The 26,832-nt window shown below is 41.0% G+C and overlaps 1 protein-coding gene across 1 annotated transcript; it reads left to right on the top strand.

Moving 5' to 3' along the window:
* Positions 1 to 8,956: 8,956 nt before the first annotated feature.
* LOC147622666 (acid phosphatase 1-like) lies at positions 8,957 to 13,631 on the top strand. The gene is made up of 5 exons (XM_086822238.1): positions 8,957 to 9,141; positions 9,280 to 9,483; positions 9,911 to 10,373; positions 12,651 to 12,860; positions 13,156 to 13,631. The coding sequence occupies exons 2-5, from the start codon at positions 9,360 to 9,362 to the stop codon at positions 13,331 to 13,333; spliced, it is 975 nt and encodes a 324-aa protein (XP_086678364.1). The 5' UTR covers positions 8,957 to 9,141; positions 9,280 to 9,359; the 3' UTR covers positions 13,334 to 13,631.
* Positions 13,632 to 26,832: the final 13,201 nt, after the last annotated feature.

The following is a 26,832-nucleotide window of genomic DNA, read 5'->3' as shown; positions in this document are numbered from 1 at the left end:
TTTTTCAAAAGGTTGTTGCATGATGATCAGAACCAAAGGCATCATATCTTGTCCATGAGGAATGTAAAAGTATTGGCATTCATCACAATTTTGATGAATTCCATGGCATCACCAAACATAGTTAGCCACCATAACCTAGCTTGCAAGATCTTACGAGCAATGACTTCGTCCACAAAATATTCCACTATAAGCTTGTTCAATAATGTTCAAGAACTCATCCTCCCATGACACACCGTCTAAGCACATGATCTTTACCTAGCTTACATAGTTGACGTGCTATCAAACTGGTAAGGTGCTGCCAACTTAATAAGCCATTGCATCTTATCCTTGTTTAATAGCTTGTCTTTTGGGAATCCAAAGGCAAGTTATTCGAAGAATCTTCACTCTATTCAGGTACCAAATCTAACTTGAAAATCAAAACATCTGGTAGTTCATCTCATCAACACCAAGCAGGTTCTCCATTAGGTCTTCTTGACATGTGAGATACTAACACATGTTGTGAACCTTTCCTTACCATGTGACGGTAAAGACAAACTCCACTGATAGCAATAGCCAGCAGGTAATTCACCCAATCATGTAAGGTTTGTTTACAAGATACATCAAAGCTTGATAATCCACAAAGAATATAAACTTATAAGCTATAATAGATAGTGTTTATACTTCTTAACCGTATATACCATGGCTAATCCTTCCCTCTCCATTGTGGTATAGTTCATCTTAGCTTCATTGAGCTACTGTCGACTCGCAAAACAATTGGATAGTCTAATTTATGCTCTCCTAGTTGTGCCAAAACACACCTAATTGCAAAGTTTGAGGCATCAAATTGTGCATGTGGAACATGAGGTCCCAATTTGGCAGTCTCAAGATAGTTGCACTAGCTAATGTCCTCAAGTTAATTCATCAGGCGTAAACTTGTTAGACATTCCTCAGTTCATTTAAAGATAACCAAAAGTTTGTACCATGGCCTGGCAATATCAACATAGAATACAATGAAACTTCGATAATAGCCTACGTGACCCATAAACCAATGCACCCCTTTGTAATTAGTAGGTGTGGTGGAAACTCCAATATGAGTTTTACCTTATTATCTCATAAGTGGAAATCCCATTTTTGGACACTATGTGCCCCAATATAACTCCATGCTTTCCCCAAAATTGGGATTTCAAATGGTTAAAAGATATATGATATAATCAAAACTTTTCTCATGTAAGCTAAAAGCTAAAAGATATAATCCCCAAAATTGGGATTTCAAATGGTTAAAAGATATATGATATAATCAACACTTTTCTCATGTAAGCTAAAAGCTCCGCCCATTGTGAATGCGTACAATGATCATCGATATATGAACACTTTTAACCACTTTTACAAGTAGTCTTTGAAAGATGTGCTCATCAATCTCTGGAATGTTGCACGAGCATTAGTCAACCCAAAAGGCATGACCTTGTATACAAAGGTTCCCCATGTGGTGGTGAAAGTTGTTTTGTGTTGGACCTCCAGGGCCATGGACACCTAATTATATCCTAAGAATCCATCTAGAAAGCTGTAAGCATTAGCCCCAGCCACTCTCTCCAAAACATGCTCTCTGTATGGCAATAGGTAGTGATCCATGTGGGTAATCACATTCACTTTCTTCAAATCTACACATACATGAAGCTTCCCATTTTTCTTGGGTACAATCATAAATTGGGGATACCCAATCTGTGTGCTCAATCTCATAAATGAAATTCGTAGTAATGACTTTGTCAATTTCCTCCTTTATAATTGTTACTAAGTATTTTGGATTCATTTGGTAAGAGTGTTGCTTGACTAGCCTTGAGCATTCCATGATAGGGATGGTGTGCTGAACCACTTTCGGTGGCATGCCCTTTCATGTCCTTGTAGTTCCAAGCAAAAAAATCCTTAAATTCTTTTAAAAGAGTCCTTCATGCCCTTCGTGTCCTTGTAGTTCCAAGAAAATAAATCCTCAAATTCTTTTTAAAGAGTAATCAAATCTTCTTCCTCCTACGTGGTTCGTGACAATAAAGATTAGTTTGAGATCTTCACCAGACTACAATATCTACCTCTTTTACCTCCACAAGTCCATCATATGAAACTCCTATTTGTTCATCCTTTGGAGCGTTGTGTCCTTAGGTGAAGTAATTTCCTTTCATCGACATCAAAGGTTTTGAAATGATTAGGAATCTTTCGTAAGTCCAATTTCTCCTCATTCTCCTCCTTTTTTGCCAATGCCTTTTTTGCTTCCCTTTCAACTTCAGAGCCAAACTCTTATTTCTTTTTCTTCTTTTTGATCTTGTGAGCTTGGGAGTTTCTTGGCTCACTTTTAATTCATGAGGTTCTTATAGCATTATCCGGCTTAACTCTTCTCTCCAATTCTTAGAGAACCTCTCATGAATCTCTGTGGCCTCAATGTATCTAAGCCATCGATCATTCGTGGGTCTTCTTCTAAGAATGTCACTACAGTTAGCATGATAATTCTTCTTCTTCATCCATCTTTGAAACTTTAGCCTTACAACTGAATCCAAAGTCTCGTTCCTGTAATCAATTTTCGAATCTTGCTCTTCCAAAGAGCTTTCCCATGATTCGTCCATTGCTGACGGTCTAATCCTGCGCACTGTGGTAATTAGTATTTCATCCTCCCAATTTGGTTCTACATACTTTGTCCCAGTCTTTCCCATGACATCTACCGTTGCCAATAAATGCATTCAGTTTTCACAAAAATTGTCATTCAGAAGTGGGGCATTCAAGATGTCTTGTTCCTGTGACTCTTTTGGTCGATCACACGGGACACATAATTGTATTAAGGTTGTTCTTTCCATGGTTTCAAAATCATTTCTAAAAAACTCTCCATCCTTGGATGAGTCTTCCATGTGTTCTCATGTCTATTTTGTGAGCCCTTTTGGATAAATGTAACCCATAGCCCAGTTCGTGAACTAGCTTGAATCTACGTGTCTAGTAAAGTTCATGACCATAAATGTATGGTAGTAGCAAAACTTGGAGACTTTCATCTTCAGGTTCTACAAAACCCCCATAGGTTGCAACATGGTACCATCAGCCATTTTCACAATGAGGTTTGTTCTCTCTAAGGCTAGTTTTTCCCACTTTTCCCAACATTCCTTCATGATCCACTGCGTTGTAGTCGCATTGGTACTGTTGTGTTCCCTTGCATTAAAAAATATTTTGAGGTTACCTCCCAAGTGTCATCTAACTCCTCCATGATTTGTTAAGGTTCCCGTACATAATCTCCTTCTTCTTACACCTCTTCAATAATCATTTGATTCATTGGCATTATTCCAAGTGGCAATTATTGTGGTGGTAGGACAAATGGTAGTATACGCACTTTAGCAGGCAAGTAATCTATACATTCTCCTTGTTTGGTTTTGCATATTTGACACATTTTCTCCTAGAGCATGCGCTTGCCTAGGTGGTGTTGGTAAAGCTAACAATCGTCATGTAGGAGGTAAACTGAGGTAGTTGCAATAATTGCGGTTGTTGTTGCTGATGTCGGTACCTACATATGTTGGTATCATGGTTCCCAAGTGCCATACAATGCGAGCAATACATCAATGTGGGTGAGGAGCACTGAGGACACTCAGTGCTCGTGTGACCTTATTGGTATATTATTGAAAACCATGCCGAATCTCGTTTGGGGTACAAATGTTGGTTAATGGGCACATACCTTACCTCCTTCAACTTTATTTTGTCTAGAAGAACAATACTTAGCTCATCTAAGTTTATATCCTTAATTTGTTTCTTTGAGGTTATCATGCTTATTTGGCTTAACACATGCAATGGAACTACTAAAGTGACGGATTTGGCATCATCAGGCTATGGCAATTCAAGCATGTTATCCTCAAAGTAGTGTTTCTCTATGTCTTGGAAGGTCACAAGGCCATTTCAATTTTTATACTATAGAAGGGCTTCTAGGCATTAAAGTCACCTTGATGTACTGCTTTGGACATCCACCTCTTCATTTGGGCCTCTCGGGATCCACATCATGATGTAGCCATCCTCATAATGATTTGTTTGTGTTCCTTTGGCTACTAAGGTAAAGCCTTTTGTAAGGTTTGTGCCTTGGACTTGTGTGGCTCGGCGGGCTCTCATGGCACTTAGCAGGCTTGGTCTGGATTGCTACATGTGGCCTTATCCAAGTGGCAATGCATAGTAAGAGGTGAGCACATCTACGTGTTAACTACTTTGATATCTATAGGGCTTGCTTGGGCCACAGGGAACATTCCCACTTCTATTTTAGTTTTTATTAATATGATTATATTTACCAATGTTTTAGTGAAGTTGTCATTCTGAGAACAAAAGAAGGTAGCCATTTTTTGAAAAGCAAAGGATCGTTATCGCAGTGGATCACTTTTTTTTTCAAGAAGGAAACACCTCAACTCAAGCTTTGGAAGGACATCACACATCGAGTATTACATATGCAAACCATGCATGAAGTGGGGCACAATATCCAATTTCCACATTCCCTCACGAGCGACGACGACTTGTAATAAAGTTTTATAACTATTGTGAACTTGTTAATCAACTTTAATATTAGTTTCCTATTATCTATCGATTTAGTTTGAAATATTGTGATCAAAATCATGCCATTGCATCACACTCTATAAGAGTTAAGCATATGATACTTAATTTTTTATGGTTTTATAGTGTTTTTATAATTTGGAGCTAAGGTAGATATAACTAAATGTGATGCTAGTTCAAACAAAAACAAAGTGCCATGTATTTAATCAAGTTTTACGATGTCTACACACACACACAATCACACACACACATAGTACATACACAATGAAAGCAATAAACAAATACCCCATCTAGGTTTGCTACTCTAATCATTCTCAATCTTGGGAGAGTTAGATAGAAGCAGATTCATAGTATGAGGCCTTTATATCTCAAAACCCTCTTGCAATAAAACCACCATTTATCATGCATTTTGCTAGCCCACAAAGCTCAACAATTAAAAACACATCTTTAGAACTAGTCTAAATCTAGATCCACACAAGGTTGGTTCAACACAATAAGTTATAATATTGTTTTAACAACATTCCGTGCAATTTTTGGGCGTGCATCTAACGAGAAGCTGACAAAGAAAAAATACTACGATTCCAACAACATTCCATGCAAGTTGTGGGTGGGAATACACAGACCACTATAAAGAAGAAAAAGAGTAGTACTTTCACATTATGCACTTTATGTAGAACACATTTGTTCCCTCTTGTACTTGTAAAGCTAATATGAATAAATTGTTTCATGTAACATTTGTGCCAATCCGTTGCACTATCACCACATAAGCTCCCCAATTGAGCTTGGAAACACCTACTTGGCTTTAAAAGCACCCCTCCCCTTCCACCACTTATATTATATACACGAGCAGCAACATTTCAACTTCATTATGTGACTAGTCCCTTATGATTCATAAAAGTGCTTGTTCATCACCAGCCCCTTTCCTCCTTTTATACTTGCACGATGTAAAAGTGTGCACCCCCTCCCCATTATGTATGTACGTGTGTGTGTGTGTGTGTGTGTGTGTGAGAGAGAGAGAGAGAGAGAGAGAGAGAGAGAGAGAGAGAGAGAGAGAGAGAGAGAGAGAGAGAGAGAGAGAGAGAGAGAGTATAAAGCTTCAAAGTGTTTGATGCTTCCACATTGGTGTCAATTTCCTTCTCTTTGAGGAAGGTGCTTGATTGCAACAATCTATTCTTGCTCTTCCACAATGGCAATGAAGTAAGGTGATCCCTTAGCTTCAAATATTTCCTGAAACTTTTGAGAGAAGTCTTTGTTTAAAGTAAGCTTCGAAGATTTCCTCAAACCTTTGAGAGAAGTATTTGATTGACACCTCACTCACTTCATTGATGGGCAATGATGTAAGCGAGCCCTTCGCTTCGTATATTTCCTCAAACCTTTGAGAGAAGTCTTTGTTTGACACCTTACTCATTGATGTTATTTGCCTAGGAAGCTCCACTAGTGTTACCTGATGAGTTGACACCCTCGCCCTTTATTGATAGCTACTCAAGCCTTCACATCTCGACACTCACCCCATCACGTTGACGAACATCTCTTACATAGCTATATCCTCATCAAAGGAAGTATTCTCTTATAATAGAAAAGTGCCATTAGTGGTGGGTTGGTAGTATTATGACCATTCCTTCACACTTTTGGCCATAATGCTACGAGTGGTATTGCAGAGGTGGAACCTTCTCTCATGGTTTTTGCATAATTAAAAATATTATGCAAAAACTATTTAAGTTTTCTTTTGTGTGATTTAATTAAGATTGTTCCAGAACTGCTCTATCCTCCTTGATTCTTGATGCAATCCAATGAGTGACAAAATATTCCACTACATTATTTTTCCCTCCTAAGGTTTATTGAAGCCTTTTTTTGGGAAACAAATCCTTTAAATCTTCCTATTTTTGAGAGCTATGCAGTTGTTGTGTATGAGAAGAGGATGATAGGGGAACATGAGCTTGGTAGCTACACATAATCTCTCTCTCTCTCTCTCTCTCTCTCTCTCTCTCTATTAAGATTATTTTTCCCTCCTAAGGTTTATTGAAGCCTTTTTTTGGGAAAGAAATCCTTTAAATCTTCCTATTTTTGAGAGCTATGCAGTTGTTGTGTATGAGAAGAGGATGATAGGGGAACATGAGCTTGGTAGCTACACATAATATCTCTCTCTCTCTCTCTCTCTCTCCCACACACACACACACACACACACACACGTGCGTGCATGCACACACACCACACACGTTCACATTATACTCTCCATATCTTATGTCCATGTTCTCTATGCTTAGTCTCACACACATAATGTTTTGGGGGAAGGGTATGCTATGTAGATGGTAAGTAGGGGGGCTAGAAAAAGAGTGTTAGGTACCCCTAAGGTTTTTAGTCCTAAAATACTGTATGGTTCACTTTTCCTATTTAAACAAATGTAATAGTGTCCATTTAAATAATCTAGATGATTCGGGTTTGTGAATATACATCACTTTCCTCTTTTTAATATCTCAATTTATAAAACTTTCCATTTTTAGGGTTTAAAATATGCTTAGCAATATACAATATTTAGGAATGTTGGAATTTAGAAACGTAAACGAGAAATAAAAAACACAAAGCTAATAAAAAACACAAAGCTAATATTTATAAGTTTAAGGAGTCAAATTTGGTACCTTAAAGAGATTGAGATTCAACTTAAAACACTTCAAAGTGGGTAAAAAGAACACTTCAAGGTCTATAAACGAATCTCACACATGGAGTTTAAAAAAAACACTTTAGAGGTATGTACAAGTAGTCTTACACATGGAGTTTTATATTTGCATACCATATTTCTTTTCATTGGATTTCTTTACTAAAGCATGGCTACATCAATAATAATCATTTTAATACATTTTATAATGTATTTCTTTGCATTGAATTTCTTTACTAAAGCATGGCTACATCAATAATAATCATTTTAATACATTCTATAATGTGTATAAACTTGTATATTGACAGAATACTCTTAATGCATATAAATTTATATATAACTTAATATTGATAAATGCTTCAATAAAAAACTTGTCACCATGAGCTTTACATGTTAAAAAAAAATTTGGTTGAAAAAGGACAACAATACATTAATCAGCCCAGTCAAGGCTCATAGCTTTTACAAAAGTGATTACAAATTATCTTGGTTGGTGCTCCAACTACGAGGAAGATGTGAGCAACAAAAAAAGGAAGCCAAAAAAAGTACTTAGTCGATTTAATCGTTCAAGTTGGCCCCATATGTTAGCATGTTCTCAACCACCCTCTCTGCACTTTCATGTCGTTCATTTCATAGCCATTAAGCATAAGGCGACGTGGAAAGTTGGTTTTAAGTATAGATTCTACAAATCTAACTTTTTACCAAATTAGTCACATTAACTATACTAGTGGGCAAACTCGTGCTTCACACGTCTTTTGAGATCCCCAAATTCAAGTTCCACCTGAACCTCCTCAAACCTCCTCCTCCCCTTCCCCCAAACCTCTAAATTCTTGCCACATGGCAGCTTTGTGAAACTCTTCTTTTATATAATATATATAAAGAAGCTATGCACTTTCAAAAAGACGTCGCTAAAATATAATACTAGTAGTTGTAGAATACGGGTAAGTTTTTTTTTCTACATATAAGTTTTCAAGTTCTTAAAAATTAGAAATCTAAAAAGTTCTTTTTCTACACATAAATTTTCAAGTTCTTAAAAATTAGGGATCTAAAACTTTCAAGTAAGCAGGTTTTCTATATACAATGGGGCTTGTGATAATCTTTGAACTATGGGCATGTTTGCATGCTTCTCTCGGGTGATAATAGTTGGCAACATTGCTCAAAATCAAAAAGTTGCCAAACCAACTCCCACCTAGTTGGCTACTACACGTAGTGCGTGAACAAAACTTATAAAGAAGGCTTAATCTTAGGGGTCATGGTCCACTAATGCCAATGTTATATTTTTAAAGGCTTAATCTAGGGGCCATGGTCCACTAATGCCGATGTTATATTTTTGAAGGCTTAATCTAGGGGCTATGGTCCACTAATGCCATTAGAATACAAGGTGACATGTAGCTTAGCAAGCCACACAGTAGACTAACATTGACATCATACATGTAGCTTGGCAAGCCACTGTGACATGATAGAGTAGACTGACATTGGCTGCATACATGTAGCTTAGCAAGCCACTCTGACATGATAGAGTAGATTGACTTTGGCTGCATACATGTAGCTTAGCAAGCCACTATGACATGATCTATAGAGTAGACTAACATTGACTCCACTTGAGCACACATTTGATTTGGGAAATCAACATAGAGTTATATCTTTTAATCAAAATGTTGATCCAAGGGGGTATGATTGCATGCAAGTTCTAAACATAAAGGGCAAATGGTAGATAGGCTTCACCTGTTTTAGACACTTTTAATTGGCAAAAAGTTCAAATTCCATGTGAAACGCCTCTCCTGTCCAGGCTTTTTCACGCAAGGCTCTCTCTCTCTCTCTCTGCCTGCACGAGAGCGTGAAGATAAGCATCCGCCAGCATCATCTGTGTGTGTGTGTGTGTGTGTGTGTGTGAGTGTGAGAGAGAGAGAGAGAGTGAGTGAGAGAGAGAGAGAGAGAGGGGGGGAAGAGCTCTTCTGAAAGTAAGTAATTCTCCCTCTCCTCTCTCTCCCCCTCCCTCTCTCTCTGTCTCTCTCTCTCTTTCTCTCCCCCCCCCCCCCTTTTCTCTCTCTCTTCTTAGGTGCATGCGACATAACCAGTGCTGATTTTTCTCGACGCAGGGGAGGAGATCTGTCATATAGAAGGAGCCTCTCGCTGAGCTGAAGAGAGTGCCTTTGTCATCGATTGATAATAAAAAGCCATGGCATCTTCTTCTTCTGATCCGGAGCAGGAGCCCGATGAGCCCTCCACCCTCCCTTCCCCTCCATCCTTCAGATTCGATCAGAACATGTCCACGCAGAGTCTTCTCAGCCGCGGTGGCTCAGGTGAGTTCCTCCTTTTCGTTCTTTTCACATGATCTGCCATGTCCAATGCACTGGTGCTAGCCACGGTTAACTAACGGTATCTAACCCTAGGGGCGCGTTTAGTGCCTTAGGGTTAATGTTCAGCTATGTGCAATGAATTAGGGTTAGTTAATTCAACCCTTGCGCCACGTTCTTGCTATGTGTAATGCTTCAAGGGTTAGGTTTTCTAACCCTTGAGCCTTATTGGTAATTCTCTAAGGCTAGGTTATCTACTGGGTACCCTTTAAGCTACTTTATAGCTTGTTAGGCAATGCAATTCTTGGGCCAACAATACACTATGGTCAGGTTATCTGAACCTTAGGCCAGGTTTTGTTTATGCATTTGGGTTGGGCAATGGGAAGGTTATCTAACTTTGTCTTTTGAATCGGGTGTCTTGTGGAATGTGCAGGCTATGAAAGTCAATATGGAAGCTTGTTTGGAAGCAGGTTCAGTCTCACAGATGGATCAGGGATCTTTGTATCTTCATTGGCTTTGACTATCATCATTTCAGCCATTGCCACTGTAGGCATTGTTCTTGTCACAGTTATCATCACGCTTGCTGTGATGTTATCCTCTTGTGAACAACACTCTACAGTTACTTTAGAAAAGCAAGGGTTTACTGATTTTTGCACCAGCTTCCGCTTAAACATAGAGTTAAACAATGTCCAAGGACAGGCACTTCCTCCAGTATGTGAAAGCAATGTTTTCAACTATGTTCATGGGGGGCAGTATATCAAGGACGTTGAAGTGGCAGTGGATTCAGCCCGAAGGTATCTGAAGACTCTGGCAGTCGATCACAATCAGAGTTACGGACTAGTTTTGGATATCGACGAAACGGCTCTTTCGAATTCATTTCACTATGAAAACCATAGGTACGGGCACATTTCTATTCTTATTTTTCTTTGTAGGAGTATATCATGTACATATACGCTTAGGCGTTGTTGTGAGCCTGTCCTTTGCATGATGGAGTTGATGATCTAAAACTATGTAAGTACCTAGTAGATCCTCATGGAGCCAAGATCTCACTTTTCCATTGATATAGCTTTCTACTGTATTAGTGGACACACAGATTTCTTTTGAAGACTTCGTTCAAGGTGTGGACAGCTGGTATATACTCAAAGTGATGCAATTGCTGTGTGTTCTAGCCTTCATCATGGCTGAGTCTTCCCTTCAGTGTGTGTGCATGGAGGGGGGTGTGTGGGAGCATATATTGATACCAAGTTCCACACCCACTATTGGGCACTGATGACGTTAGTGTCTTATAAGGTGAATTTGGGCATGTTCCTAGATTCATCTAGGTATATAGAAACTTAGTTCGATGGTTTACCTATGAAGATTTTGTCTATTGCGGTGACATATCTTTATGCATGAACCAACACCTGCACTTGGGCGCTAATGACGTGAGTGGGGATGTCATAACATGTAGTCTTGCTTTGCATGATGGAGTTAATGGTTTGAAGCTTTGTGATAAGATTGTCATGGAGCCAAAATTGTACTTTCATTTTTGTTAAGTTTGGGAAATAGCCTGAACTTTCTATTGGTATATCATTCTGCCATGTTAGCGGACACATAGATTTCTTCTGAAATCTTTGTCCAAGTTGCAGCCAGTTGTTTATATTACTTCTTTCTATTCAAAAAAAGTGGTATAATCGCCCAACCAGCCACTGTGTGTGTGGGGTTGGGGGGGGGGGGGGCGGGGGGTTCCTCTTTAGTGCTAGCTTTCATCATGGCCGAGTCTGCCCTCTGGATAAGTGATAGACACTTGGTTCGATGGTTTATCTATGAAGATTTGTCTACTTTGGTGGGCCGTGGCATATCTTTATGCATGAGCCAGCACCTACTTTTAGGCTCTTATGACGTGAGTTGATATATCATAGCTCATAGTCTATGCTATGCATGATGGAGTTGATGATTGGAAGCTTTGTGAGTACTCTTGTACATGCATGCAAATCGTGCTCGAGTAAGTCCTAATTAATGAAATATTGAAGCTGATTAACACTTATTAAAGACAATCACTTAATGCTGCAAATGCACATAGAAGAGGCAAGATTGACCTTATCTATTATAAATTGCAAAATATGCATATTTACAATACTGATCTCAGATATAGACTCTGATTTGCACTCCTTCCTATGCCTATCAAGTTAAAAGGTTACTGCCCAAGGTGTTCCCAGGCTGAATCGGGCTTCTTGGAAACTCCCTTTTGTTAATCCAAGCCTCGCCTCTGCTGCTATGGGATCTAGCACTGCAGAACTGGCATTTGGATGCCTTCATCCGCCCCTCAGTTATATGATCCTGATGGACTCTTCGGTGGGTGAACCACTGGTCAGTGAGCACACAGCCCCATAAAACGTTGCTTCACACATGGGCTGGTCCACACTTTTGGGCCTAGGTTGATCCCTTCTGGGTGCCCAAAAGGTAGCCATCACCTCAAATTTATACTAGATGCTCCTCTGTGCAGATTGAACTCACCTAGTGCTACAGGGCTGCCAGTGAGTCTTGCAGCACACCATATTAGTGGTGTACTCAGCCTTGAGCACCCTTCTAGAGTTTTGTTTCACAAAAGACAAGCTTGTAAAACCTCTACAAGCCCTTTCCTGCAAGAAGTGCATGGGTGAGGATGGACTTTGAGTCTCTTTTTTCAACAGCATTGGGATCTCTTGACCGGTCTCAGAATGACATTTAATAAGGTCATGGTTATAACTTATGGGTCACATACAAGAGTGCCTCTCCAAGGGCTTCCTTCACTTGATTCTCAATGAGGTCGGAGACCAATGGGAGATTAGATAGTGGAGACTGTAAAGTTCCCTCCGTGAGGAACCACCTGTGGTTAGCATGTCAGTGGTGGTAGAGTTAGAGCAAGCCTAAGGATCACTCTCACCTAGTAAACCTATTGAAATATGCTGATTATAGTGAAAGTGTAAAATTCTGATGACAATCGACCACAAACAGTAAATGAGATAAATTCTATTATTGAGGATTTTGTCTCTTCATCAATCAGGGGCCAGGGCTTAATCCTCAACTTATCACTCATAGTTCCCAGCCATGTGAATGTGACACTTCAAGCCATGTGAAGAGGAGGAGGGAGAGAGAGAGAGAGAGAGAGAGAGAGAGAGAATCATTGATTGTTTATTAGCTGTACGTACCAGAAGTAAAGGCTTTGTGGATCACATGTGGGGTATGTGGATGAACAAAACCAAGGCTTTACCAATGGTTCCAGTGCTAGATCTATACCATGAACTCCGTGCTGCAAACTGGAGCATCTTCTTTATTTCGGAAAGACCAGCCACTGCATTGGATTTTACTGTACAGAATTTAATCGAATCTGGTTATGAAGGCTGGAGATCATTGCATTTGCGGTATGGTTCCTTTTCCACTAAAGAAAATGTATTGAAGATGTTTTCTATTGTTTTGTAGGCTAGTTTGATGTCTGAGGCTTGCAGGGCTAGGCTATGGCATAAATGCTTTAGGTAGTGGGTGTGTGCAGGCGTGCAGGTAAGGCCCTGGGATGAATTCTTAGTTTAGTTGGTGTCCTTAGGTCTGCAGGGTCAGGCCATTGCATAAATGCTTTTTTGAGTTTGTTAATTGGCTACAATATTTTGGTCTTCACACTGTCCATGTGTATAACAAGCAATTCTTGGGCCTTTTTTGCAGGTCAGTTGATGATGCTAGGTTAACCATTCAAGAATACAAATCCCATAAAAGAATTGAACTTGAAAAGCAAGGATATCGAATACTATGTGTGTTGGGGGATCAATGGAGTGACATTCTTGGGCCAGCTACAGGTGCTCGAACATTCAAGCTTCCAAATCCCATGTATCAGATTCTTTAAGTAGTGTCGTATTCTGTTCTGAAAGCAGCAGTATGACTCCAACTATTTGGAGCTGTTATTTTTTATTTTTTGTAAAACTTTTGGAGGTAGATCAAGCGTAAGTGCAAGTTACTTGCTCTTTTGGTGGATTATTCCACGAGGCATGACTGATTGATAATGAGCCACATGTATTGAAGTTGCATGTTTCTTCTCTATTTTTAACCTCCAAAGCAGAAAGGAACAAGATAATTATTCTGTAAGGGCCTGCCTTGTTTTTTTGGTGGGCGGGCGGGGAAAGAGAGATGGATTTTCTTTCTTATTTTGGCTCTTGTGCCTTTCTCTTGCATCTCTATTATTTTCCCCCTTGCTTTGACTTGTCATTGTGTCACATATTCTTGATTTCTGAGCTCTTCTTATGCCCATTCGGTTGGCCAATGCAAATGCTCATCTCTTAGGACCTTGATTGTTATGGGCTGTCCAGGCAATGTATCAAAGTATTTTGAAAATTTGGGAGTTGCTGGTGGTACATGGATAATGATGCAAGTTGCATGCTCTAGTTGTCTTTCGTAAGTGATCTTCCATGTGTGAAGGATTTAACCAGCTAGTCAAGACATCACTTGTGCTTGTGTGCATGTGTGTGAAGCTGGGTTATTGAATGTTGGTTTGTAAAGGTATAGCCTATTTTGAAAATTTGGGAGTTGCTGGTGGTACATGGATGATGATGCAAGTTGCACGCTCTAGTTGTCTTTCGTAAGTGATCTTCCATGTGTGAAGGATTTAACCAGCTAGTCAAGACATCACTTGTGCTTGTGTGCATGTGTGTGTGTGAAGTTGGGTTATTGAATGTTGGTTTGTAAAGGTATAGCCTATTATTAAATTTTACTTTAACCTTATTAAATGTAGTTCATGGATCTTTGTATATTAAAGTTGCTAGGGCCTCTGTATCTTAAGCCTACTAGGCGTTCTCAAATGAAGAACACAATCTAGGCATTGAAACTTCCAATGTTACACTTGAGTTTGTGCAAAATTTGTCAAAGGGAGGATTTACCTTTTTGGTGGTAAAGATAGTCTCAACTATGATGAGAGTAAACAATCAAGAAGAGCGTAATCCAGGCTTTGAAGGTTCCAATGTATTACTTGGGAGTGTTACAAGACACCGAGCAAACATAACCGAGCAAGTCCCAAAGTCGAGCAATAGCGAAAACCATGTAGTGCTCTAGGTGATGGATCCATCCTTATATCCAACCAACCACTAGGTCTTGTAATAGTTTTTCAATATATTAACATGTATTGTCATTTAAGCATTCTCAATTCAACACAAAATCATAAAAGGAGAATCTTGCAATATACTAAGAGCATTGAAACGATTACAAAAATAGACGTAACAATCAATGCTTTTTGATCCTATAACCATGTGGTTTTTAGGCATTGATTCATCACAATAATCTATCAATACATGTGAGCCATGAACCAAATAGAATTCAAAGTGTACATGTCATGACATCAATGGCATCGAGGAAACATGCGTCTTGACAATTAAAGAGAGCAAGAGTATTTATTCGAGAGGATGGTTGTTAGTATACTATCTAATCCTCCTCACACTCGTTATCTACATAAAAGCACGATGCTTGATGATGTGCTCGTGACATCCTTTTGTACTTGTTGTCAGCAACCGTTCTTTGAGCTATAGCCTTTGCATAAGAGGGCAATACACTACAATGACAACAAAAGTACACGTGTCAACAATAAATCCCAAAGGATTAAGAGTATATTTGTTAATTCCAATTTAACCGAACAACAAAAAAAAGAGTCACAAAAAGGACATCAATGATTTCGATAAAAATTGAGTGGAGTCTAAACTACTAGTGCTAAGAACAAGCCAAATACCCAATATACAATATAAAAATAGTCATTCATTGTCACATATAGTAAACAAGAAACACTATATATAACAGAGACAAAGCTAAAAAAAGGACCAATGTCAGTGTAGTAGAAAAGTTCCATTCCAAATCCAACAAAAAAGGACCAAAGAAGTCGAAGAGAGACTGTCAAAGCTCACTAGTCATCATAGGGGTGGTTCACCCTTGCATGAGCATCGATCTCATCCTACAAGTGCTCGTTCACTCTCATCCTCGTATAGTAGATGAGCCTGCATATGTGTAGCTGCGTAAGTAAGGATCTACATAGCCAGAGATGATGCCATCATTTACGTCCAATGAAACACATGATCTCCTTGAACGAAGGCATGCCTTCAAAGCAAGCGTCGTGCCGCACCTCATCTTCAAGACAATACTTCGTGGATGGCAAAGTAGCTCCAAGAAACATGATAGAAATGTATGGCTCATGTCTAGCCTGCCTCGAAGCTCCAATCCTCCACTATTGATAGTGTGCTCACTCATCGGCAGGTAATGCAAAAAACATGAGTCCATGGCTCGCATTCGCCAATGCCTGAAACAATGGTCTGCTTATACAGGAGTGAAAGTAGGTGCAAACATCCCTCTTTTGCGAACAAGGTACATTATAAAAGTTCGAAACTACGTTTTCATAAGAGGCACACGTATAAACACAACCACACAACAGAATCCAGTTACATAACGCCATAGAAATAACGATGCAACTACCATAGGGCGTTAAAAGAGCAAGTCGCATTACCTCTGCCATGCTGCCCTCCTATTCAATGTAATCGTATGCGGAGTGATGAAAGATAACAATCCGTCGCCAAACCTCATATCATATACTCTGGAGTAGTGCTCAATCCACCCTATAGAATCACTTGCACAAACCTCATGACCAAGTTGGAACCTACGACAAATACTTGGTGAACAAGAAATTGAGTTCAAGGAAAGCTCTAGCCTGCCATGTAGGACACCACCACCAACCAACCACTATCGGAAAGAGAAGTAGCCGCCAAAGACAAACCATAATGCACATGGTCCTCCATGAACATGTCCCATGGAGGCCTCTGTGCAATCCCATGGAGACTACCTCCAAATGGGAGGTTCAATATAACAAAGTCTACCGCCTATGGCACATGCTTTCCTTTCCTAGTGTGCACACCACTCATAGGGTTATTCTTTGTGAAGAACTCGTGAATGCCTGTGTACATTGGGTCTCTTTGACCACTTTCAAAGCCTTGCCAATCACAATGTAGTCCCCATGAATCACCATGCATGGAGAGACACCATCAAAGCGTATAGTGTGCTCTTTCAAAAAAATGAAGTTTTGTTGAAGCTTCAAAGTAGATGTAGACGAAGAAAGAGACTTTGCACAAGCGCACAAAAAAAAAAAACCATCACACAAACACCACGATGTAACGTTCACAACAATTATGAGTGTAGGAAGCCACTCACTCACTAGTACAAGCCAAATCATTCTTGTCAACACAGACAAGTCATCATCAATGTCGTCCAAATGTGGCTCAACAACATTGGCTGTCCGCTTTCTTTTTGTTTCACTTGCAATCCCCCAAACAAACTTAGGAAGAACAAATAACATCCTTCACATTAAGTTTTCACAAATTGCTCAATGAACTATGTACTAACAATGGGGGATCATCCGATGCATCCTTTTTCATCAAATAAAATGTGTCTTGAAGGCATCTCTCTCTTGTTCCAGGATGTGGCCTTTCTCCATGTCCAACCACCATGGACAATTATCCAACTCCCAATGGCAGTTGAGCAAATAGAAATTTTGGGGGTACATGGTGGTTTCCACATTAGCCATAGAGATCCACTACCAAAATGCAAAGTCAGGTTGTATGCAAAACTCAACCAAAACACAACCAATATACAAAGTCATGCAAAGCGAGCTCCAAAGGGAGAGGTGAGGTTGTATGTACCTGAACACTAGACGTTGTGCAGCCATCTGCAACATATCCACTTTCTTTAGAGCCTTCACCTCTTTGTCTCTTGAACGGACCATCTTAGTCTTTCTCACCAATGGGAACATGTATCTCCATGCTTCTATCTTCACTTCCTCATAGTAATCATGGAGTGTATAATCAGATGGCAACACAATGCCCTCCGGGATGGACACATAGCCCACTAAAATCTCTAGAGAACGTTTCTAGATTTTGTCCAAAACAAGTTCTCTCGAGAGCCACCTGAGGACAACACACCAAAACACATCAATCCCATGTGCAACAAAAAATCATGAAAAGAAACCACCCATAAAGCCAATGAAGTTGGAAGATCATATTCTATACTCGTGTGGTGGTCACTCTTGAGAAGAGCAAATATAGCTTTTGTAGTCTTGTTCGATTCAAAGAGTGAAAGCCATCACAACCTCACATCCATGCTCACATCACACAAAGCTAGTAAATTAAGCTTCTCCAACGAAAAAAAACTATCCTCGCTCCATTTTAAAGAGAGTACTGTCTTCTTCCACTCATCACCTAACTTTGGATATCCAAAATATTCAATATTTGTCAAAGCCAAAGCAATCTTCAACTCTAGGGTGATAATGACTTTTAAGACATGCATTGCAAGGTAGAAGCCCTTTAAGAATGCACCAAAAATATACCTTGCCTATTCTATCTGAGTACTTTCACAAGCAAGGTTTTCTTTCTTCTCCAACTTAGTAAACTCCTCATTGGAAACTTGACCTTTGAAAGGACCAAGCCTCTTCTCCAATGTATATTGATATTGCACCTACGTAGAGACCACACATGCACTCAAAAGAAAGCACAACACAATCCAACATGCACATGGAAACCCACATTATACAACACAAGCTTTCCAAGGTAACCCCGTGTTAAGGGAAACGATGGTTCGACTCCCTTGGTGTTTCTTCGATGGATAGCATCTATTGCCTTCACATCCAAATCCAGAAGCTCTCTCAAATAATCCTGAGAGTTAGCCATGCAAATACTTGCAGTGTTGTGACAATCTTGTCTCTGAGGGAGGGCACCACAAGGGCATGCATCGAGAGACTAAATAAAAACAAAATGAGAAGGTAAAATTTTACAAGAAACCCAAAAATAGATCACACTCTAAAAATATTAAGAAACACAAAAAATTTTACATATACATTCTTTGAAGTCTCATTAACAACGCAATCTCACTGATCTTCCTAGGATCAATGATTGTATAAAACACTCTCACATGCCGACTCTTTGTGTCAGATAACTTCTCTGTTATGATTGATGACCATGCCACCCATCCTGTGATTTCCCTCCCAAGACACAAAACTATGTGTCTAGCTAGCTCGTCGTCATTTTCAAACTCTATATTAATAGCCCTCTAGTGTTCATCCCAACTCTACTCAATGTCTTCAGTGACCATGCTCTCCTCCCCATGTGATGTACACAAGGACACTCTAAAACCCTCCTCCTCCATGTAACCCTCATGTTGAAAGGCTGTCTTAAGAGAAGAAACATCATCTCGGAGTCCACGGACTTTGTCATGTGGAATCAAGCGACATAAAGGGATATGTGGGCAGACTGTAGAGCTCATAATCTTTGTCCTCCTTATGATGTCCTCACCATGAATCATTGTGATGCCCCCTTCCCCATTGGCACATGGCTCAGTCTCACAGAGATGGGTATATATGGCATGATTTGTAGGGAAGCCTCCATTCCAATTTGAGTCTCATCAACTTGCTCTTCCTCTCCCGCTTCATCCATCCCACTTCCATTTCCATCAGCCTCATTCAACTCGCCAATCCAAGGAGGGCTAACTTTCTCCACAATTTCTTTGTCACGTTCCTTGAGCAAAACACGATTGCTCTTTCTTCTTGCCGTTTGTTTTTGTTTTTCCACACTCTTTGATGAGTCTACAGTTTTGCTCGGAACACAAAACAAAAATATCAAAGAATCATGCATCGAGAACATGTATCCCACGAGTTGCATAAAAATAACGAACATAACATCAAGCTGTTACATAAGAACTTAAAAGAGACTTCATACATAACAACAAATCACAACAAAACATGGTTGTCATCACCTAATAAAATAATTCATCACTAATATTATTATCACATATAATCACATATGGCATTTTAGCAATGTTGCATCATTGAGTGAGTGAAAAAATACAGATGGCATCATTTAAAGGACACTCTTCACATCACTATTTTGCCAGGTAGTCATTTAAAGACCAAAAGAAAATGTCGATAACAAAAGTTTCTCCCACCAATGGTCACAAAACAGTAACTCACCATCCTTTCCATGCCAAGGAAATCCTCTCCAACATTGTTCTGTTTGTAGTTGAGCTTCATGTGAGAAAAAGAAAGAACTTGAAGTCCCCATGGAACTACAAGGGAAAAATGTAAGTATATCCTTGGCCATGCCCAAAGATGATGGGAAGAAGCTCGCATCAATGCAGGCTACTTCCCGTCCTCCTTGGCCATGGCTATAAAGCCAAGCCATGGCCAAGGTCCACACCCATGCCGTGGCCTTGGCCATGGCAAAAGAGAATGGGTGAGCAAGTGGAATCGTTCTTTGGTGGTAGGTGATGTAGGAATTAAACATCAGTATAACTAGTAAAAATTATGCAATCATAACTAACAAACCAACGCAACTAAAACAAAAGGGAGCCGAGCTAGGGGAGGCTTGCAAAGCAGTCAAGTAAGAAGTGCATTGACAGATAAGGGCCATCATCCAAGAATTTCGCACTTGCAGACCCTTCACTGATCTGTATAACTGACGGGCACAAACCCCTTACTCTGACTCACATATCTCTGAACTATGAAGGAAGTTAATTGATCATGATTAAGGTCTTGTGTCCAATGCTTGTACTTGGGTCCCATGCTTTGCTCTCTCTCTCTCTCTCTCTCTATATATATATATATATTATGCACTCAAACCATCATGTTGCTAACCATTTGTCCCTTTTGGAGCATAGTGGGTGATTTCCTTGATAGCTAAGAAAGAGGTAGCTACTTAGCTCGCTTACCTGTAGTACCCATACCATTTTATAGTCAGCATGCACTCAAACCATTGCCTCGTACACCCGAGGAGGCGTATCCATTAGAGGCAACCCATGGGGAGGAGGATAATCCTAGTGAAGTTGAATCAGACTTGGTGTACTGTTGCAATGAGATTGAAGAATTTTTGCAGGTTCAGTAGGATGCAACCATGAAAATAAGTTAATAATATAGGATGTAATTCTACAAAAGTAACTTCCAAACCACCATACGAACGACTAGGAGAATTCAAAATCAATTCACATGCCATTATCATTTTTAATTTTTAAATTTCTTTTGGTGTTTAATTGAATGCCTTCTTATGTCTCATATGATTGGTTTAAATTTTCTCTAGTTAATATTTGGATGACCATTAGCACTAAATTCCTCTCTTGGAAATGGTTACAGTTTAATCTTTACTTGGATTGACCTTAAGGTATACCAAAGTACTCCACCTTCGTTTAGTGTATCCTTCTAGGTGAGTTGCAAAAGGTGAGGATAGTTTTATTTAAAATAATAATAATAAAATAAATCTAGAATTAAAAATAGAAAGAAAAAGAGAAGAACCAAGACGAGATAACCATCACCATGTTGGATCTTGGTAGGGCCTTTGGCTCCTAAGATAGGTTGTTAATATACACTCAATGCCTGCCTCTCAGCATGTATCTCACATCTATGTTTGATACGTGTCTTTGCTGGGAACCCTAACTTAGATGCCGCTAGGGTTGTTATTGTGACCATTGGTGTTTAGGAGATGGTTGGGGGTACAAGTGTACCTAGGGCCTGATAGTATGGATCCTCTCCCACTGAACCCCGGACATGGCCATCCAGTCTACCATCGGTCACAGGCATTACAGCCTACGTGACATTACCCCCCCCTAAGAAGAGTTTTCGTCCTCGAAAACAAACTGGGGAAACCTCTTAGAAATTGCACTACGGCGTTCCCAGGTAGCTACCTCCTCATCCCTATCTATCCATTTAACAAGTACCTCCTGGTACACTTTATGTCGGGTTTGTCTATCACGATACTGTAGAATCTTTTCAGGTTCATGTGGCTCTCACGTGCGGCTCTGAGCATATCATTCATATCTTCAAGGAAATCCTTGACAGATTGAATCTTCTCCTTTTCTAGGCCTACAGCCATCGGAGATCTCGGTTGGAATCCATACATTAACATGAATGGTGTAAATCCAGTCGCGCTGAGTGTTTGGAGCTGTTATAGGCAAACTCCAATAAGGGCAAGTACTCTCCCCAATTAGATTGCTTCTTACTAACATAAGAACGCAACATATCCTCTAGAATTTGGTTAACTCTTTCAGTTTGGCCATCAGACTCCGGATGATCTGCCGTACTCATATTCAGAGTAGTATCCAACTTTTTGAAGACTTCCCTCCAAAAATGACTGTTGAACTTTCTATCTCTATCCGACACTATATCTGCGGGCAGGCCATATAGCTTGTAGAGATGTTCAATAAAGAGTTTTGGCAACTCTGGCATTTTAACAGTTTTCTTCGTGGTAATAAACTTTGCCATTTTAGTTAACCTATCCACTACCACCCACACCGAGTCATTCCCTCGACTCGTCTTGGGTAAACCAGTAATGAAATCCATGGAAATGCTTTCCCATTTCCCTTGAGGAATCTCCAGTGGATGGAGTAGTCCTCCAACCTTAAGACGTTCATGTTTATTGACCTGGCACTTACTGCATTTCAGCACATAAGTCTGGATGTCCTTAAACAAACTAGGCCAATAAAACTGTCTTTTTACTAGTGCATAGGTCTTCTGAATCCCAGGATGACCCGCACTTGGACTATCATGACTTTCTTTAAGAATTTGGGCCCGAAAGTCACCAATAGTTGGTACACATATTCTACCCTTGTAGAGTAAGTACCCATCGTCAATGGAGTAATTAGCATATTTCTCCCCCTGACGAAGTTTATCACTCCCCTTTGAAGCCGTGGCAGTCACAAAGGTGATGAAGGGCCTACGTCAGAGCTCTCCGGCTCCAAACTATACCCAGAAGACACGGCTAGTCTTTGCGGACTAACTCTTGCTTCCCTTCCCGTTGCACCTTCGGCCAGTCTCTTCGGACTAGCAATACGTGCCAACGAGGGAGGTGGTCGCGTCTATGAAGAAGTGCGTACGCGTACAGTGCGCCAGACCTCTGTAAAAGATGGATCATGCTCACATAAACCACGTAGTGACTCCAAGAAATCATTCTTGAAGACTGTGAAACTAAGTTCATTAAGCTGTGGCATGCGACTAAGTGCATCTGCTGCCACCATGTTATACTTACCTTTCTGGTAACGTATTTGAAGGTCAAACCCCTGTAGAATCTCCGCCCACCGAGCTTTTCTACCCTTCAGTTGATTTTGACTTGAAAGCCATTTCAGACTTTCATGGTCCGTCTGGACCTCAAAAGTAGCACCATATAAATAGTGTCTCCACTTTTTTAGTGCATGAACTATCGCTAGTAACTCTCGCTCGTAAGCCGAGTAGTTACGCTGTGCACGATCTAACTTTTTACTCTCAAATGCAATTGGGCGTCCCCTTTGCATAAGTACGGCCCCAATGGTCTCATTACTAGCATCTGTTTCCAAAACAAACGGCTCATTTGGATCGACAATAGTCAAAATAGGTGCAACTGCTATCACCTTGAGCTTATCAAAGCTGTTCTGTTGGGCTTCCCCCCAACTAATGTTTTTTTGTTTTTGACCGTAAACTGGTTAGTCAATGAGACTGCGATCTTTGCGTAGTCCTTCACATACTGTCGGTAGAACCCCGACATGCCAAGAAAAATCTGCAGTTCCTCGATATTCTTTGGCACTGGCCATTTAAGAATAGCCTCTACTTTTTCTGGCTTCATTCGTGTACCATCGGCGGCGGCGGATATAATATGGCCAAGGTAGTGAATTTCTGTTTCAAAAAATTCACATTTGCTCTTCTTTGCAAATAGTTTGTGCTTTCGCAACAACTCAAACACTAGACGCAAATGCTCTATGTGTTCTTTCTGTGTCTTACTGTACACAAGAATATCATCTAGGAAAACTACTATGAATTTTCCTAGATATGGACATAAAATACTGTCCATCAACGTCATAAACGTCGCTGGAGCATTGGTTAGCCCAAATGGCATAACCAAAAACTCAAATTGCCCGAAATGGGTCCTAAATGCTGTCTTCGCAACATCTTCTTGTTTAATTCTAACCTGATGATACCTTGATCTTAGGTCTATTTTTGTGAAGTATCTCGATCCATAGAGTTGATCAAACAACTCATCCATGCGTGGCATTGGATACTTGTTCTTAATCGTTATCTGATTAAGAGCCCTATAGTCTATGCACATCCGCATAGATCCGTCTTTCTTCTTTACCAGAAGAATAGGCGATGCCCACGGACTTGAACTAGGCCGAATGAAGCCTTTGTTCAAATATTCCGTCAATTGTTTTTCCACCTCCTGTGCCTCAGAGTGGCTTAATCTATAAGCAGGTTTGCTTATAGGTTTTGATCCTGGCATAACTTCGATGCCATGGTCTACTTCTCTAGATGGTGGTAAACCATCTGGTAGATCATCAGGAAAAACATCCTGAAATTCCTCTAATAAATTCGTTAAAGTATCTACGTACTTTTTCTTTAATGTCTCATTCACCCTGGATTTTTTCTTGTTTGAATCACATGCATGCCAAACAGGGTTTTCAAACAGTGGATCTCGTCCAAGGTAATTTTGTTTTCCTTGTTTGTCTACGCAAACATCATTTATCGTTTCATCTACGAAAACAAAATTCAAAAGAGGGTAACAAGCATATACCTCTGCTATCTGGTCTCTGCGGACCGCTGTACACAGCTTCATGGAGGAAATAAGTGGTGTGGCAGGGACAGTACGGTCGCCCTGCAGAGCAGCAGGGTGATGACTCTACCTTTGTGCTCAAAACATAGCGTATTATGTAAGTAATTCTGAGCTAGACTAGGGCCCAAGCCATACAGCCACTCCCTGCCTAGATATACGTCCGCTCTGTCTTAGTGCATGACCTGAAAGTCAAGCGGGGCCTCGTAGTCCTGCATAGATAATGGGACTCCCAATACTACGGTATTCCATACCGTTTTATCATATCCGTTGGCTAGGCCAACAGTATACTCATGATCACTCCGGGTCTCAGTCAACCCCAACTTCTTGACTAACGAGTAGTTCAAGAAGTTGTGGCTAGCTCCATCATCAATAAAAACTGTGACTCTACGGCCACCTATGGTGCCATACATGCGCACCATGTCATGCGGACCTACAGTAGGCTGCCACATCGCTAGTGTCACTGAACAAGCGTGATGCTCATCACAATGACACACTGTCACCTCTCTGAACTCTGCGGAACTGAGAGGGAGTCTCTGCACTGTATGCAACTGCCTAGAAGATTTACCATCTTTTTTGGGCTCGTTGCCACTCGTGCTGGCTTTAGGTTTTGGACACTCGGCCTTCGTGTGCCCTACTTCATTGCAATTAAAGCAGCGATTTTCCTTTCGCGCTTTAATATATTGCTCTTTCTTTTGGATTTCGGTGTCTCTTTTCTTCCTGGATGGTCGCAGTTTTTTAGACCAATGACCACCCTATCCTTCCTGGTCTGTCCTATCCCCTTGTTTATCACTGCGGAACCCTTTTCTGTTGAGGCCTAACCTCCTCTTTTCACTACCCTTGGCCCTGCTAGAACCACCACGCACACTACGGCGCTTGATGTCATCAAATATTTGCGCATACTTAATTGCCTCTGCCAGGTCTTTAGGCTGTAAGGGCTCTACGTACTCAAGGTAATCATCTTTGAGGCCTCTCTTAAAGCCTCGCAATGTTTGGAATGCATCGATTCCCTTTAGCTTGAGTACTATCTCCCTATAGTCTGAGATATACTGAGTTAGGGATTTGTTCTCCATCGAGCACTTGTCCCATAACTCCCAGCTTCTCTCTGCCTCATTAACAGGCAAAAATTCTTTTCGAAACATCGTTTCAAATTCCGTCCAAGTGGCAGGGCGAGTTGTCAAACTCATCCACCACTTGTACGCTTTGCCGGTTAATGAGAGGCTAGCCTCTACGGGCTGTATCCGGCTAGGCTGCTGTCGGAGCACGTGCAAATCTGACCACTTCGCTAGAAACATATTGACCGAGTCCTTGTTTCTCTCCTTCTCCTCGCCACCAAAACTAGGCGGCTTTAAGTCTTTTAATAAGACGAAGCTGTCGCTCTACGGACGGCCCCGCAAGCGCATCGACCTCTACTCCTGCAACACTGGTGAGGCTACACTCACCCGTGCCGTAGGAGCTCGACTACCACGAGGAGTTGGAGTACTAGCCGAGGCGGCTGTCAGTGCATCTAACCGTGTGGAGATGCTCTATAGCATCGTGACTAAATCAGCCTGGACTTTACCCATATTGTTCAATTTGGCATTAAGATATTTAAACAGTCCACTAGAGAGCTCCGTCTCTGTCAGGACATCAGCAGGGTCCAATAGGTCATAGTCGTCGTTGTCATAATCCAAGAGGTCCTCCTCGGTCCCCTCGGTGACGTCGGTGTTCATGTCTTCTGGCTTGTCGGCCAGAAAGGGGTCATTTGCCAATGCGGCCACACGGGCTCGCTGGGTCCTAAGGAGGGGTCAATAGACGAGGAGGGCACTGGCGGATCACGCGTGATCGACGAGCGCACTTCGGATCGAACAACGGTTGGGCATGTACGGCCTGACAATTCAGTCGGGGTCAAACCCACGATCGAGGACAAGAGACCGGAAAAACCTAGAGAAGTAGAAGGCGGTGGGGACACACTATGCCTAGCAGACATCTTTAATTCTTGCAAAAAATAATTCGAGAACTTGGAAATTACAAAAAAAAAATGCTAATAAAATGAGCAGTGGTGGAGAGAAAATAGTCACCTCCCTTTACGATCGCCTGTCGATTTGTGTTGCGCTATGAGCCTCTACAAGGACGCTACTCCGGGATGCTCCGATCCGAGAGAAAAAAATAATGCCTGCATTTTTGCTTGCTGTGTGTGACGGGAGAGAGAGAGAGAGAGAGAGAGAGAGAGAGAGAGAGAGAGAGAGAGAGAGAGAGAGAGAGAGAGAGAGAGAGAGAGAGAGAGAGAGAGAGAGAGAGAGAGTTCTTCCCTTCCAAATGTTTTGGCCGCCTCCCTCCACACACTCCATTGTGGAGATAAGGATGAGGAGATGAATGGTCGAAAACCACTCAGTGGGCTCCGGTCCCCCGTTCACGCGCGGACTCTGATGACCCTCATCGAACCACGCTCTGATACCAGTGTTAGATATCCGTAATGCCGCTACCACAAGAGGGGACAGAGGATTGCCCCTCATCCCCCAGGCTATATAGTGTGTGGCATCCCCCAGGCTATATAGTGTGTGGCCTGCCGTCCACACTAGCCTGGCCGCCCATGACTCCGCATGGGCGTCCTCTCCCACTGAACCCCGGACATGGCCATCCGGTCCGTCAGTCATAGGCATTACAGCCTACGTGACAGAGAGTTTACAATACCTCATTAGCGTAGCTTGAAATGACTTATGAGTTTAGTAAAATGACTGAAATTGACCAAGGATTCTAGGCAAATATGATTCTTAGAGACCTAATATCAATG

The sequence above is a fragment of the Cibotium barometz genome, chromosome 28 (assembly GCF_041138505.1).
Source record: "Cibotium barometz isolate CiBa-2024 chromosome 28, ASM4113850v1, whole genome shotgun sequence".
NCBI lineage: Eukaryota > Viridiplantae > Streptophyta > Polypodiopsida > Cyatheales > Cibotiaceae > Cibotium > Cibotium barometz.
The sequence above is the reverse complement of the archived record's forward strand: the minus strand, read 5'-3'. Positions and strand labels throughout refer to the sequence as shown.